The sequence below is a fragment of the Amblyomma mixtum genome, chromosome 7 (assembly GCF_055824585.1).
Source record: "Amblyomma mixtum isolate Tamu chromosome 7, ASM5582458v1, whole genome shotgun sequence".
NCBI lineage: Eukaryota > Metazoa > Arthropoda > Arachnida > Ixodida > Ixodidae > Amblyomma > Amblyomma mixtum.
The window spans coordinates 5,325,499-5,342,669 of record NC_143018.1 but is presented as its reverse complement, the minus strand read 5'-3'; the positions used below and the strand labels follow the sequence as shown (position 1 = coordinate 5,342,669).

Here is a 17,171-nt window from a genome sequence, read left to right as displayed (position 1 = left end):
CCACCTCTACCGATCTGTGATGCTTCCCCTTGAGCGTGGATTTTATTCTCGGGAATAGAAAAAAGTCTGGCGGGGCCAAGTCGGGGCTGTAGGGGGGGCTGAGGCAGCGTTGCCGCCTTGTGCTGGGCAGAAAATCAGGGTCCTCATTCAGATGATAAAGAAAATTCTGGCGGATCGCTTTCCGGTTTGCCTTTTGCTCCTGACAACACTCCCGGCACCAACTTCGCGCACACTTTCCTCATGGCTAAGTTTTCTGTCACGATCTCAAAAACTTGCGTTTGAGGAATGCTCAAGTCATCAGCAATCATTCTCCTACTCATCCTACGATCACTGTTAAGTAAATGTTTCACTCACTACACATTTTCGTTGGTCTTGCTGGTCGAAGGGCGTCCGGAGCGGTCGTTGTCTTCCACTCTTTCCTTACGTTCTCGGAACAGCTTGTGCCACTCATAAAACACCTGATCTACCCATGGAAGTTTCACCGTAGGCCTCCTTAATCATGTTTTGAGTCTCTTTGCCCGTTTACCAAGATTTGCACAAAATTTGATCGCGTATCGCTGACGCGGTAAACGCTCCATGATTCTGCGTGACGAGACGTTTCGACAGGGGTTCACAGTACAAGCGACCTCCTCTCTTCAACGGCCGAGAGCCGACTGCCGATTTTCCCCAGCATTCCCAATATCCCCCTTCAACGATCCTGCACGCGCAGACCGCCTCTCGTCCACCCGTTCGCCCAGGAAAAAAACAGTCCTACTACTTTCAGAACAGACCCTGTATGCATATAGTTTGTCTGCTTGTTACATTTAGTCAAAAGATTCTTATTGTTGGTATGCACATCTGTACATGTTCTCTTTTTATATAGTGTAACTACCGTGTGTGTGACTACTTTGAAAAATTCCTGTGCCGGTCCTTGCTGCGGCATGTAGGGGTTTCCTGGCCACAGTCAAACTGCACAGTGAGCTTTCAGCCATTAAACCTTCCATTTGTAAAATGATTGACTAATCACTCCCTTATTGCAAATCCCCTTCACTGTGGGGTATTCCCCTAAACATTTCACCAGCCTCCTTTTGCTTTGTGAGAGACTGCACCACGCACCTCTGCGAAATGTCCGGGTCGTCCAGCGATGTGAGCACGTAGTCCTCGTCGCCAGTCTCGGTGACAGCTTGCGGAGGTTGAGGCGCATCGGCAGGTTGCCTGGGCCACAAGACATCTCCACTGATAACTGTGTAAACAAGTGTTCAAAGTGTTCAAAGGTTGCGGCAAGACTGCCTGCTAAAAGAAAAATTTGCGGATGTAGTCTACAGTATGCCGTGCAGAGACTTAATCATGTGTATGCGGGTGAAAGCGGAAACTTCGTTAAAAGGCTGAAACAACACCAGTATGATGTTGCATACAAGCAAGTTTCGTCATATGCACTCGCCGAACATTCTGAAAGCAAGGAGCATGACATAGTAGATTGGAGAAAAGCACGCAATTTGAAAACAGAAAAGAATCACCAAAGTCGTCTATATCTAGAATCTTTAATCATACAGACAACCGAAAACACACTTAATCGCACTGGCCGGGGTGGGGACCTTCTAGTGCGTCCCACTCTCTAGGGCACATTTTCAAGCATAAATAGCCAGCATTTCACGCCTGTATCTTTTTTGTGAGCAAGGCTCCCGTGCGGCAGCCGAAACGTCCTTTAAAACTTAATTTTGGTTCGGTGTTCTGCCTTCACCTTCATATAAACCCCGACCACACGGGTTTCCGTCAAACCATCGACTACTCGAACCGTAGTTAAACCACAGCTATCTTTTTTCCACCGCATACCTGCCGTGGCGGTTGTCGGGTGGTCTGCCGTCCGCCGAGAGGATCTTGTCAATGACCTGGAAGACCGAGTCTGCGTGCATCTCGATCGCTGAGGACATCATGGTCGCCATGCTGCACGGGTCTGGAGCCTGGCGGTGCGAGGCCATGTATGGAAAGATTTAGGCAGAAGTTTGGAACAAGCACGCAACGCCACTTCACTATATGTAGCTTGCAAGGGTGGAAGAGCGGGCTAGTTGGTAGTTCATCTTGAGGAAAAACACAGCGCACTCCTAAGACACCTAAGACTCCTAAGGCGCTGTATCGTCTTGCCTTTCTTTGTCCGTGTCTTAGGAGTGCGCTGTGTTTTTCTTCGCTCTATGTACAGGATATTTGCCCGAACTGCTGCCTCACACGGTTCACTTCAGATAAAGCCATCTACAGCATCGAACGCTTTCGCATTGTTAGCACATAATGGGGTTTGGTGCCCCTGGGTTTGCCTTTATTTGATATACCTGGCGATAGTCTGGCGTTGAAGGGACGGTTGCCGCCGCAGCTGAGGACACTCCGCAGAGGCACTCGAACGGCGGGCACGAACACTGCCACACGCTGGCCGCCGCACAGCCACCGCCGGGGCCACCAGCCGGGGCCGCTGGTGACATCACTGCGAGAGCGCGAAGCCTGTCAGAAAGCGCGGTTGCAGTCGTCAAGATGAGCGCCGTTATGCCAAAAAAACGAAGGCAATTAGTGTAGCACTGCCACTTTTCTTCCTCAATCATATTCTTCGCCGCGCTAAGCACATTGCCACAAGAAGTGTGACCAGGAACAAGCCTGCAAGCTTTGCCCGCCGAACGACAGCTTCCCGGTATCCATGTCGAGCCACCCTACCGCCTACTTCTCCGGCGCACTACGTAATATTAGCTGTGAGATTATCGTTCACGGTTTCAACATTATGGTCGTCTTCTTCAGTTAAAGCGAAAAATGTGTCCTGCTGCAAAATCCTGCATTTCTCTACTTTCCCTCTTAATGCTACTCGTTAAAGACTTCCGCTTCACTAGTTTCCTCCATTCCCTTTTCAAATATATGCTAATACGGGACCTTACCATTCTGTGGTCGCTACAACAGACCTTTCCGAGGACCTCTACATCCTCTACGATGTCAGGGTGAGCGCACAGTATGAAATCTATTTAATTTTTAGATTCATCATTGAGGTTCTTCCACGTCCACTTCCTGTTTGCTCGTTTGCGGAAGAAGGTATTCATGATGCGTAAATTATTTTTATCTGCGAACTCTGCTAATAACTCTCCCCTGCTATTCCTAAAGAACCTATGCCACAGTCACCTACCACCTGGTCTCCAGCCTGCTTCTTGCCTACCTACGCATTGAAGTCGCCTATCAGTACAGTGTACTATGATTTTACTTTGGACATTGCCGATTCGACGTCTTCATAGAAGCTTTCAACAATCTCCAACAAACCACTCACCATTCAAAACCTTCGCCCGATTTCGCTAACCTCATGCCTCGGGAAGCTCCTCGAGCATGTTGTGTTAGCGAGACTCACAAGTCACATGGCGGACAACAATCTCTACCCGCATAGCATGGTGGGATTCCGCCCTCATCTATCCGCACAGGGTGCCATGCTGCAACTCACACACGACCTTTTTGACCCGCTTCTTCCAGGTCACACCAAGGCAGTCTTAGCTTTGGATCTCTCCAAAGCTTTTGATCGCATTGAACATAAGGCGATCATGACTGCTCTATCCCCATTGAATGTGGGTGTGCGCACGTATGCCTACATTCAAGCATTCCTGACTGACCGCACGGCTGAGATACACTTCGGGCCTCTGTCTTCCACCTCCTACACACTTCAGAGTATCGGCACCCCTCAAGGGTCCGTCCTTTCCCCCTTTCTCTTTAACATAACCCTCATACCCCTCGCCCGGAAATTGGCAACTATTCCCCACCTCAAGCACACTCTTTATGCCGACGATATCACCCTGTGGACCACCCACGGCAGTGACGGCGACATAGAGAACACCTTACAGGAAGCAGCCACCCTCACCCAAAATTACGCACGGACCATCGGACTGTCTTGCTCCCCAGAGAAGTCCGAACTGCTCCTCATCCGGCCTAAGAACCACCGCTGTCCCCGCTCCCCCATTGCCATTGAATTGAATGGTTACCCGGTACCTGAGGTTGGCACCCTCCGTGTATTGGGCTTGCACATCCAGAACGATGGCAAAAACACCACTACCCTCAAGAAACTCAAGCAGGTTGCAGGCGCGATATCGCACCTCATCCGCAGGGTTTCGGGACATCACAGAGGCATGAAGGAGCGCGACCTATGTCGCCTCATTCATGCCTTTGTCCTCAGCCGTGTACTGTACACTACCCCATACTTACAACTATCCAAACATGACATAAACGCTTTGGATGCTTTGATTCGCAAGGCATTCAAGGTAGCACTTCATCTTCCCCTCAACACACCCACAGACAGATTACTAGGCCTGGGCCTCCACAACACGATCGGGGAACTGGTGGAGGCCCACCGACAGGCCCAATACATCAGGCTCACAAAAACTTCCACAGGTCGGTATATCCTGGACTCCCTGGGAATCAAAATACCGGCCAACGACCCAACCCTTCTCGCCATCCCACGATCCCTTCACCGAGAGCTTCTCATCAGGCCGCTCCCGAGGAATATTCACCCGTCCCACCATGAGCAGCGCCGCAGAGCCCGTGCGAAGGCACTCCATCGAGCGTACGGCCCCCAGCCGGACGCCGTATGGGTGGACGCTGCCTGCACGGGTGATGAAGCGACAGCAGCTGCGGTGGACTCCTCTTCATCCACCCTCCTCACACTACCTCTCCCTCCAGATACGTCCCCAGAGGCTGCAGAGGAAGCCGCCATTGCACTTGCTATAACCCGCACGGAAGCCCGGTATATTTTAACTGACTCTAAAACTGCGATTCTAAATTTTGCTCGAGGCCGAGTTCATGTACCTGCTTTTGGCATACTGGACTCGCCCGATGCACCCCCGCCCCGCCAAGTGGAGCTGATATGGGTGCCTGCGCACTCCGGGAATCCCGGAAACGAGGCCGCCAACCTTTTAGCCCGAGGTTCTTTAAACCGGGCTCAGGTGGCCTCGGATCGGGGATTCACGAAGGATCGCATGCACTCATTCAGTGAGCTGACCCAGGCATACAGAGCCTCTCGCCAGCTCTACCCCCCGCCCCACCCCTCCCTAGATAACAGACACGCAACACTCTGGCGCAGATTACAAACACATACTCTCCCCTCGCCCCTTACCCTAACCCACTATCATCCCTCCTTCCCCACTCCTGCTTGCGCCCTATGCCCAGAACCCTTCGCTTCTTCCCTCCACATCCTTTCCCTCTGCCCGGCGGACCCTCCCCGCGGGACCTAGAGAGCCTCAAGACCTGGGAGGACTGGGAGACCCTGCTGCATTCGGAGGACCCGGCCGTGCAGACCATCGCCACCGGCCGTGCTGCCAGTGTTATGGACCTCAGGAACATAAACACTTGAGTGCAGTGGGGTCGTGCGGGAACCCTGGGGCGTGCCCCGAATTCCTTTGTAAATAAAGTTTTCTCTCTCTCTCTCTTCAACGATCTGGCCATCATGGCTTGATGTAGGCACGTAGGCCTGCACCACCTTCAGCTTGAACCTCTTATTAAGCCTAATTATACGATAGCTGCCACCCTGTCATTGCTATAAAACTCCTCTATGTTGCCAGCTATATCCTGATTGATGAGGAATCCCACACCTAGTTCTCGACTGTCCGCTAAACCACGATAGCATATAACGTGCCCGCCCCTTAGTACTCTATAGGCCTCATCTTTCCTCCTCACCTCTCTAAGTCCTACGACATCGCATTTAATACCCGCTAGTTCCACGAACAGCACTGCTAAGCTAGCCTTTTTTGATAAGGCTCTAGAGTTCAACGTTGTCAGGTTCAGTTTCCAATGGTGGTCTGTCCAGCATCAATAACGACTGTATAGCTACCATAGTACTCCGTATAGTCAGCAATAAAATTACAATAAAGAAGTCTGTCAGCCAGGCAGACACGATTCACCGCCTGTTTACAGGAGGTGCTCCTAGGCCTGGATTGGGAACTGCTGGGGATAAGAGCTAATAGAGAATATCCAAGTAATCTGCGATTCACTTATGACATTGCCTTGCTAAGTCACTCACAAGATGAACTGTAAATCATGCGCAATGAGTTAGGCAGGCAACGAAGTACGGTGGGCCTAAGAATAAACATGCAGAAAACCAAAGCAATGTCCGGCAGTCACGTAAGGGAACAGCAGTTCACAACTGGTAGCGAGGTGTTTTAAGTGGGAAGGGAATACGTGTACTTAGGGCAGGTAGTGCCTGCTGACCCAGATCGTGAAAGGGAAAAGGTTTGGTTTGGTTTATGGGGTTTAACGTCCCAAAGTGACTAAGGCTATGAGAGACGCCGTAGTGGAGGGCTCCGGAAATTTCGACCACCTGGGGTTTTTAACGTGCACTGACATAACTAGAAGAATAAGAATGGGGTGGCGCGCATGGCAGGTTTTCTCAGATCATGAATGGCAGTTTACCGATATCTCATAAGAGAAAAGTGTCCAACAGCTTGACCTTACCTGCACTCACCTACGGGGCAAAAACGTGGAAGCTAACGAATAGGATTCAGCTTAAGGATGACGCAGCGAGCTATGGGAACAAAAATGATAGTTGTAACATTAAGAGATCGGAAGCGTGCAGAGGGGGTGAGGGAACAAACGTGGGTAAATGACATCCTGTCGAAATCAAGAGGAAGAAATGGGCTTGGACAGAGCACGTAATGCGAAAGCAAGATAACCGCTGGTCCTTAAGGGTAACGGGGTGAATTCCAAGAGAAGGCAAGCGAAGGAGGGGGTGGCAGAAAGTTAGGTGGACGGATGAGGTTAAGAAGTTTGCGGGGATACGGAGGCCGCAGCTGGCAAAGGACAGGGTTAATTGGAGATACGTTGCAGAGGCTTTTGCCCTACAGAGAGCGTAGTCAGACTGCTGCTGCTGATGATGATGATGTAAGTCACCCACTGGAGAGAAGGGACGCCCTGCTCAAAAGAAGCGCTCATCCTCTTCCTGGGCTTGACTCGCGATGCTGTCAACAGATGGCGCCGCTCGGATGGAAGATGTAGAGTCACTGGAAAAAATTTCAGAGTACCGCAAAGGTCGGAATTTGACTGGCAACACTGAGCGGCCACTGCCATTTACCTTCCAAGCCGACTGCATCGAAGGAAGGTCGCCGTGTTGAAAGAGCTTGATATTCGGTGACATATCGGGTTGAGTGTTCACTGAAGCGCAAATACTTCGTGCTCGGAGACAATGGTTACTCAGAAGAGAAAAAAATATTGTTATTTTGTGCGAAGTAATGCAGCCGGCGGTTGTTTTACTCCGCGGTTGCGTTTACTGCAGGAACTGTACTATGATTGTGAGCAGCATCTTAGCGCTGCTATCGGGAGCTTGTGCACGCCTCTTTTTCCCCTTCCGCGGAGCAAGCTACGAAGGAAACATTTCGCCGCTCCGAGCAGCAAAGAGACAAGCTCGTGCTTTTGGGCAGTGAGCATCGTGGACCGCCATGGGACCGCCGTCTCGTTCAAGCAGGACGAAACTACTTGACATTAGCTTCTTCTTCCCATCCACTCTAGGCTTCTCGAAGTCTTCAGCGCAAAAGTGGTCCTGCAAATGTTTATTGTACAGTTAGAAGAGTGATGCTGGTCACCCGAACGCTGGGCTGCCCAAGGAGGCTCCCAGGGCTTTTTCGAGTGAAGCCCTGTTTCAAATATCTGGAACAAGAAAAACATGGAATATAGCTGTAATAATAAGCTGAAACACCCAAATAAAGAGGCGAAGAAAAAGAATACGTTTTAAAGGTTTCTAAGTTTACGCAGTGACACTTAAAATAGCTTATTTTGGATGTAAACACGCATGTCGCCGCAAACACGCAGCTTCAAGGATTGCTAACATTTGACCCATTTCTATTTTTCTACCAGTCCCAACACAACTGAACAGAAAGCGGCCGTTACGTGAGCGTAAGACATGCCCGACCATGCTTTTATTGACTGCGATCGTCACGGTCCGCGAAAAACAAGTGCCATGGCTCGAATGACTCGAGGCGCGGAAAGATCGTGCGAGTGCTTGGTGCACGTTAGGACGCGGAATTCTCGCGCGACAAATGTGCCTTCGCGTGCCACAAGCACGGAATAGTCGGAAGAGCCGCGTGTGTTGAGTAACAAGCGCGTACACGTGTACCCGCGTCAAGCGGGCAAGCTGCGAACGATCGCTGCACGACATGCGCGACGGTCTTGCTGTGAACACCTATTTTCTTAGTATCCTATCGCTAACACCGCGTGCACTGCGCTTACATACCTTCTAAAACAGCACCAAAAAGTACAAGAAAGGTGCACTTACCTCGCACAAGCGTGTGTTTTTTTTGAAAACTTGAAGTTCTCCCGGCCGATTCTGTGCAACTACGCAGAACGACGCTCTCGGTCATTTTTCCCGGTCGGAATCGAGAAAAAAAGTCTTTCCGGACTCGGTTCGGTTGCTGCATCCGAAGGCGCAGCAGCCAGGCATGATTTCTTCAGTATCAAACACGAGAGCGACAGTTGCAACACGAGAAACGTCGGGAACCTGCGCTCTTCTCAGCCGGCCCGACCGGCGCTTGGAAGGTATATGGCACCCCAAGACCACGTGGTACGGTTGGGCCAATGACCGCGTCGGCGGCGCGGGGAAAAGAAATGCGGTACTCTGAAATTTTTTCCAGTGACTCTAGGAAGATGTAGAGGAAGATGTTCTCTCACCTATGGGGGCCGGTTGGCGGTGGAAGAGGGCCTGCCCGGCGGCGGTCGGGGGCACCTTGAGCAGCCCGTCCAGCGGGTTGCGCCAATCCCGCGCCGCGTGTTGTACCTGCGCGTTCGCGGAGAGAAGATGTCTCACTTCGTTGCGGCGCTGGAAATCTTTGTAAGGACTGCGTAGTTGGATCGAAAAACCAAAGTTTGGATGACAGTGTGCATGGTCTCGGTCGCATCGCCTAGCATTACTGCGCGAATGATTGTTGCGAGTCCCTCTGCCCGTCGGCTTTAGTGCACGCTTAAATGCATTTGCATCGATCATTGACGACGAGGATTAAATGATGCAAGGCGAGCAAAGACCAGCAGATGTTCAAATCCTCTTTCTTGAGATCTTTAGGCACATTATTTGTATTCTACGAGTAGCATTGCGTGCAGGACGACCGGGGTTCCCCATGAACTGGTGTATGCGCCCTTGACGCGACTTGGACGGTTGGTGTGGACGAATTCATTCTAATTCAATTTACTTTTATTTTCAACATTTCACAATGTTGACGCTCTCCCAGGCAAAAAGCTGAAGGAACAGCTTGGCGAGGCCTGGGAGCCGGCAGCAGTCAAGAGTGAGAGTAGTAAAAAAAATCTCTGCCTCTCCCGTAACCGATGGTAGAGTAAGCATGAAATGTTTACAGGCATAACACATTAGTTGCAGATGGTACTAGTCAAAATCTTGAAATGGGTCTAGCGTTCAACACACCACACCACACATACTGTGCACTGGTCCATGTGGACGCAATCGTTTCCTGTGAATGTCTGGGGAATCTCTTCCGCCCTGCCTCGTCAGCTGTATCCGGTTTCTGTCAGGCTCCATTGCTCGGCTTAAGCAGCTGTGACGGTGGCGGCATTGAAATGCAGGACGATGCAGAAGCGTACGCGGACACGACGAGACGCAGGCATGACAAAAATGTATATGCAGTGCATTCGAATACTCCGCGAGCATGTATACGTCTGCCTGCCAAAGGGGGAAACGTCATGAGCTGAAGGTCCAGCGGCCGGTCTTTTACATGCGTGAGTGTGGGACCGCAGCGCCATCCTTGGGGACGGCGCGGAAGCAGTTTTTCCGCGCAAAGCCCTTCTCGCCCTGGAGCTCCACTCTTGCTCTAGGCGGCCCTCTCAAAGAGTCTCGTTAAATCTTGTACGGTGCCCGGATGCTCTCGTTTCAGCTCCCGGATGTGTGGAATTCAGTACCCGGATGAATGGAATTCAGTGCCCGGATGTTGGGTCTCGGTCTCGGCGTGACGTCACCACACTGCCGACAACGGGAGCGAAAAGCATTTCATGCTTAAAATACTATATAAGATATCGATTGTTATACCTAAGAAAGCAGTCATATTTTATCATTAATTTATAAAAATAAGAGGCGAAGTGAATGTATAAAAGATATCAAGGTGTTATGCAAAGACTAACGCTAACATGCACACGATATTACAAAAAAACTGATAATTGCACACATGACAAACAAAACTAACATACGTATGCTTACTGCACGCGGAAACATTTTACGCTAGAAACAGCAAACACAGGTCAGTCTAGAAACATTGAATGCAAAATTTTGCGTGTTATTACAGTGTTATTCAAACTAGATGGACTGAGCTTATTTAGTAATACTGACACTGTATAGCTTAATAACTGCAGAGGGTAATTAGTTCAGTGGTGTGGAAGCAACCATCTTTCAGGAGCACTTGATTTAGAAATATTGCAGCGTAACGCTGCACCTGAGAGTGCCAGTTCTTTATACTTTTCATAAGCAAAATATCTACGGTAACAATAAAGACAACGCTTCTTCAATACTATAAAGAGAGGATATTGGTAACATGATGGTGATGAAATAGCTCGCCTGAAGGATTTGTAAATATGGTACATTGTTCATGCAATTCGTGGATTTTTTTTCTGGACGGAGAAGTGTACTGACGTTTTTTTTTTGTTTTTGGTAGCCGTCCCTCCTACTAGTGTACAATAGTTAAGGTGCAAACGGAAAAGGGTGCGATAAACTAGCATTCTAACGGAGATCGGAAAGAGATCACGCGTCCGAAATAAGGCACCTACAGCAGATGATAGTTTTTAGCTTATGCTCATTGAACATGACTCTCCCATGTCATCTGGCTAGAGAATATGACACCTATATTATCTTATGCTGATTGTTGATGACATCTATTTTATGAGGTCCTACGTTTAGCTGACGGCTAGAGGTCAAGCGTTTGTTTTCAGGCGCAAATAAACTTGCTTTTCTTTTTTTTTTCATTTAGTTTTGACAACACACTATTCGCCATTTTAAACAAATCTACTTCATTAGTTGAGCTAAAGAACAAGCTAAAGAACAATACCGCATTATGAACTGTAGACATAAGATCGTTTACACAGACATTAAATAAAAACGGGCCAAGAACACTGCCCTGTGGGACACCGGATGAACTCTGCTGAAAAGTGGAATAGTCGCCATTAATATCAACACATTTTTATCGGCCAGTTAGGTAAGACTTCAAAACAGTAATTGTTAGCCCACGGACACAATAATGATTTAGCTTATTGAAGAGAGTTATGTGACATATCGAATCAAAGGCATTACTAAAGTCAATATATATTCCCTGTTTAAATTTATTAGGTTCAATATTTTAATGATCATTTCTTTTTGCAACAGAAGGGCAGATTCCGTTGGCTTACCCTTACGAAAACCATGCTCTTTTTCTGATAAGACACCGTCTCTTTAGTAAAAAAGCCATCTAGTCAGGTGAGAATATAGCCGCCGCGGTGGCTCAGTGGTTATGGTGCTCGGCTGCTGACCCGAAAGACGTGGGTTCGATCCCGGCCGCGGCGGTTGAATTTCTTTGGAGGAGAAATTCGAGAGGCCCGTGTACTGTGCGATGTCAGTGCACGTTAAAGAACCCCAGGTGGTCGAAATTTCCGGAGCCCTCCACTACGGCGTCTCTCATAGCCTTAGTCGCTTTGGGACGTTAAACCCCATAAAACCAAAACCAATCAGGTGAGAATAGTCGTCTCAAGGCCCTTTGAGAAGACTGGAATTATAGATATTTGTCTGTAGTTGTTTACAGCAATCCTGTTTTCTCTCTTGTATTTAACAGACTTTTGCACATTTCATGACGTTAGGAAAAGTGCCAGATGCTAGGTAAAGATTGAATATATGCACTAAGTACGGACACAGGAGATTAAGAACATGTTTTACAGGTTTATTCTGAATGCTGACAATGTCAAAGGCTTTACTATTCTTCAGGCTTAAACCCGTCGCGGTAACTCAGTGGTTATGGTGCTCGGCTGCTGACCCGAAAGACCTAGGTTCGATCCTGGCCGTGGCGGTCTCTATAGAGGCGAAATTCTAGAGGCCCGTGTACTGTGCGATGTTAGTGCACGTTAAAGATCACCAGGTGGTCGAAATTTCCGGAGCCCTTCACTACGGCGTCCCTCATAGCCCGAGTATCTTCGGGACGTTAAGCCCCGATAAACCAATATTCTTCAGGCTTAGAAATGTGTCAAAAACTTCAGTTTCATCTGTGGTTTTAAAAAACTTGGTCTCAGGGAATCTTTCTGTAGACAGCATGAGACCTTACCTGGAGACGCGTCTTTCTTTGATCTGGCTGCAAAGTGGGCGTTCAAGCACTCACAAAATGCAGATCCAGAAATTGGTTCACCATCAACGATCATCTCTAACATTTCAGAGCGGTTAGGGCACTTTCCAAACAGGTCACTGATGATTCCCCAAGCTCCGTCTGGTCAACCGATAGACATGCCGCTGAAAACTTGTTGGTAATAGTGTGCTTTTGCTTTTCTCAGTTGGGTCGTAATCTTGTTGCGAAGTTTTTTTGAATACTGCCAACGCTAATGGATCTTGTTTTTAAAAAATTCACCCGTAGAGTTTGTTCTTTCAGAGAATTAACTGTATGTGTTCGCGATGGTTTTCGCGCATGCCTATGAAGCTTAGGGATTTTTAGAGGAAAACAAGAGCTGTGGATTTTAAATAACATAGACATAAAGGTACCATAGGCCCAGTTGGTAGTGCTTTAGTCCAATCGTCGTTCTGGATCTTGATACGAAAGAAGTCGAAGCTAAAATAATTAATGATTTGATAATTATGGCCAGTCGTCACTTTACTCGAGGAATGGAGCGGCGCGAATAAGCTATGAATATGGGACAAGAATGACTAATTCATTAGCCAGCTGCCCCCACTGGAGTGGTGGCCACCATCGCTGCAAGTGCCCATAGTAAACAAACTCTGTAAGGGCACGTCCGGGGACGTATTTATCGCCCTCCTGGTGCCTGGTAAAAGCTTGGAATATTTCCCTTGAACACCTGTTTGCATTCCAGTCGGGAGACTATCCCACAGCGCATGGTGTCTTTCCAGGCACGCAAGTTCTCCCCTTCCAAAACCTCCTCCCTCCCCGTCCGAGAAGAAAAAAAGATCAGCGTTTTTTTGTACTTATGAGCTCATCATACGTGCACATAGATTCGAGAAAGTATCCCGTGAGCTGTTGAGGCTGCTTTGCCCATCTCGTTTTATTCACTAGAAGGTTTCCATTTTTGGAACACGTCTCTGCCAAATACTCTTCGACGTTCGCAGTCATTCATGCTTTGTCTGAACACGGATGCTGCCTTCGACGTTTCGGCACACGCGAAGAAAAGTACACCACAGCGGTAAATAGTTAAAGAAATTGCAGTTAGAAAAATGGAGGCTAACGAAAAGGTTTCAGCTTAAGTTAAAGCAACGCAACGAGCTATGGAAAGAAAAATTATAGGTGTAACGTTAACAGACCGGAAGCAGGCAGAGTGGGCGACGGAACAGATACGGGTTGATGACATCCTAGTCGAAATCAAGAGGAAGAAATGGGCGTGTTCAGGGCATGTAATGCGATGGCGACATAACCGATGGTCGTCAAGTTTAACAGACTGGTTAAGAAGAGAAGGCAAGAGTAGCAGGGGGCAACAGAAAACTATAGATTATCAAATGTGCAGGGATAGGGTGGTCATAACTAGTGCAGGATCGGGTTAATTGAGGATATATGGGAGAGGTTTTTGTCCTGCAGTGGGCGTAGTCAGGCTGATGATGATGATGTGTCAGTGAGTAAGTTTATTAACCACTCACGGAGCGCGACGCAATGCCCTAGCGACGACAACCGCTTCCCGTCACACAATGCGCCGTTGGTTCGGCCGATCTCACCGTCGATGCAAGTATTTGGAGAACTTTTTTTTATTATTGATGGAAGCGATGGGAGCGAAGCGGAGGTTTGCGACCATCGTCAGCTGCGCGGTGAAGCCGAGCGTGCGCGGGAAGCCCAGCAGAACGCGCTCCTCGCGGCGTCAGCCTCGGGCCTAGCGGGCCACCTCATCAGGCTGAGCAAACACGGCTCTGCGGGCCCCCCAAGATCAAAGGCTGCTCGCTTGGGGGTCGCCGCCACCGCAAGGTGGCGCCACGAAACAGGCTCGCTTCGGAACGCGGCGCTTTGAGCGGAGGTCTAGGTGCTCAGCTCTTGCAAGCGCGTATACCGGCTCAACGCGAATTTAACCGCGACGTCATTGCGTGCGCTTGGTTCTCTTTATACCGGCTGCATCTAACATTGACGCTCTAGAAAGAATCCAGCGTAAGGCAGTCAGGTTTATTTTTTCTAAGTACCGTACAACTGATTCCCCGACAGCACTAATGAAACAACATGGAATACCGACACTAGAAATGAGAAGAAAAATTCAGCGCTTAAAATTCATGTTCCTTCTTAAAAATAACCTTCTTGCTCTAACTCCTTATCCGTACATAACACTACTTACGGCGCGCCGAACACGACATCGACACGATGACTCTCTAACGCCATACAGCACCAGTACTAATGTTTTTAAATATTGTCACGACCAGAGGAGCCGCGAAGGTAGGCGTCGGCAAGAACCCAAGACTGGGAGCGGGAGCCTTCTTTTAATTATAGAGCCAGCTTCCACGACACCAAACAGAACAAGCGCGCCGCGAGAGTCCACCGCCGCTTCGTCGTCGTCTTCGATTCAGCGCGGAGGCCGCGCGGCGCGTTAGGCGCGTGGCAATATTCTTTTTTTCCTCGCACGATAACTGATTGCAACAGCTTACCTCTGCCTCTTCTAACCAGCATTGATTCAATTGAAACCTTGAATTGCTGATCTCAAATGTTTTTCTTGTCTGCTTTTTGGTTGCCCAAACTGATCGTGTTTTTTCCTTGCTGCATGTTTGACATTTCATTTTTGGATATTTCATTAACTGGCTTACTTCTGTTTATGTTTATGACTTTCCCAAATGAAGAGCTCGGTTTGCATTTCGTTTAGTTCCTGTTTTGCTCATATTCTATTGCCAAAAGAACAAGTGTTTTGAAATTATTATTTGCTATCTTCATTCTGTACACTGATGTTATTTGTACGCCCCTCCTGCTTGGGCCGTAAAGGAATGCAGTATTGAATAAATAAAATAAATAAATCTCACGCAAGAGGACGTTTCGAATCTAAACCAGCTCCAATCGCATCAACTGCTCCTAATTAATCTCTAAACCAATTTCTCACTTGAAATCCGTGCGCCCTACGCGGCGTTGTGCCAACCTTGTCCTGTGCAGCATACATGCAAGAGTGCCCGGCGGCCATTCCTTAACTTATAGTTAACACGGGGCGTATTGTTGATCGTATTGGAATGCATATCGTAACCGCCAAGCCATTTCGTGATTTGCAGGAAAAGAAGTTAAAAAAAAATGACGAAGGGAGAAAAGATGGGAGAAGCGGGTGGGATGGCGTGCTAAGTTCGCATTAACGTGGTATGTGGGTCATGTATGTACGTTCCAGCGGTGAACAGCCGAGCGGAGGGTTCTCGACGGCCGTTTGAACTTTTTATACAAAACACGAGCTGGTATATGTTGGAGGAACACCGAAGCTGCTCGCATTTGGTGCACGCTCGAACAGACGGAGACTACGCTTCCTCGATATGCAGTGCGAAGCACATTGCTCAGTATGCAGTGCGAAGCACATTCCTCAATATGCAGTGCGAAGCACATTGCGCTTTCTCCAACGATGTTTCTCCAAATACGGATCACTTCGCTGAACGCCACGCAGTCAAGGAAATGACTGTTTTTTCTGCCTCATTTTGTTGTCTTGGTTCTGTGGTACTGGTGTACAATCATAATTTACTATTACTGAAAGAAATTTCATCCATTACTTCGTTCTTTTCGGCCGCATGCACATACTGCGAAGCTTTACTTACAAGACAAAAAGCATAGTCGGCGCAGTATTTATTAGTGCGAAAGTACTATTCCGATGGGAAAACCCAGAGCAAGATCTTAAGATATTTGTATGCCTGCGGTGTTTGTGGATTTGTGGCAAGTGAAATAAATAAATAATAATATGTCAGATAAACATCCCTGACTGGGATTCGAACCCGCGGCGGCGTGAAAAGATCAGCTTCGCTGGCCACTGCGTGAGAGTACTAAGCTAGCACCGTGTTAAACTGCAATACATTGTGGCGCTGTGCATCGCACATCTTCTTCATTAAAGGGAAACTGCATATGTTTTAGAAATCAACGAGCTTAAGAGGGTCGAATGTGTGAAACCTGCAGGTAAAGCATGCGAAGTCTTTTTGGGCTAGCACTTGAAGTAGTGAAGTAATCGCCGATTAAAATCCTGACACCCTTCAAGCTTCTCAGCAGCGCAAAACGCCAATTGGGGGGGGGGGGGGGGGGGGCGCATGATGACGTCATCGAAGGTATCGGTACATTTCCAACGCACAAACGCGTGCTTTGAAGGAAAAAAAAACAATGCCACCGAAGGCGAACCCTGCCGAGAGTTGTTTGGCAGCGTCTAACGAGTCACGGCAGGGTGTGGCTGACGACAGCGGTAATTTGAAATCATACCTTCCATGACGTCACGCTGAGTTTCTCTGCACTGCTCTGGTGCATTGAGGAAAAGCGCAAAATTCAATCGTCGATTACGTCACTATTTTAAATGCTAGTGAAAAAACACTTGGCATGCTTTACCTACAGCCTGTATAGATTTTGATCCTTCAATATCGCGAAATTCTCAAAAAAGTGCTGCAGTTGCCCTTTAACTAATACTAGAATCAAACTAATGTTCGCGCTTTGAGCTATGCGGCGGTAGTGACAGAGAGATGTGCGCTGCTCGTGTTGGCGTGGACAACGGAGTGACAGAAACACGCCACTAGAGCAATACACGTTGGCATTGACAGCACTGGTGCAGAAACTCGGCACTGGAACATAGGTCACCGGCGTACACTGTGTAAATTCGCACTGACGATGAAAAAGTTGAAGACGCGCATGACTGGTTCAATGAGTTAGTGGACACCTGGTGGCGGTGTCCGCTTTCAAAAAACTGTGCTTTCGCACAGTATTTCGAGCTTAGCAATGCTAAATTGCCAACCATTAGTTTTAGTGCGATAGCGTAAAAAGCCTTATCGAGGGAAAAGAATGTTTCTTCGGTCATAAAATTCGACAGTTGGCTGCCGGGAATTGACGTCACCTGACCATAAGTGA

General features: G+C 48.4%; 1 protein-coding gene across 1 annotated transcript in view; it reads right to left on the bottom strand.

Annotated features, from left to right (window-relative positions):
* LOC149334836 (uncharacterized) overlaps positions 1 to 17,171 on the bottom strand; it is an 84,583-nt gene that overhangs the window by 3,086 nt on the left and 64,326 nt on the right. The window contains exons 5-8 of the mRNA XM_089551464.1: positions 8,638 to 8,743; positions 2,304 to 2,452; positions 1,813 to 1,940; positions 1,096 to 1,194 (exon numbers count right to left, since the gene is read on the bottom strand). Of these exons, the coding sequence (XP_089407590.1) occupies positions 1,096 to 1,194; positions 1,813 to 1,940; positions 2,304 to 2,452; positions 8,638 to 8,743 (482 nt within the window). The remainder of the gene's footprint in view (positions 1 to 1,095; positions 1,195 to 1,812; positions 1,941 to 2,303; positions 2,453 to 8,637; positions 8,744 to 17,171) is intronic.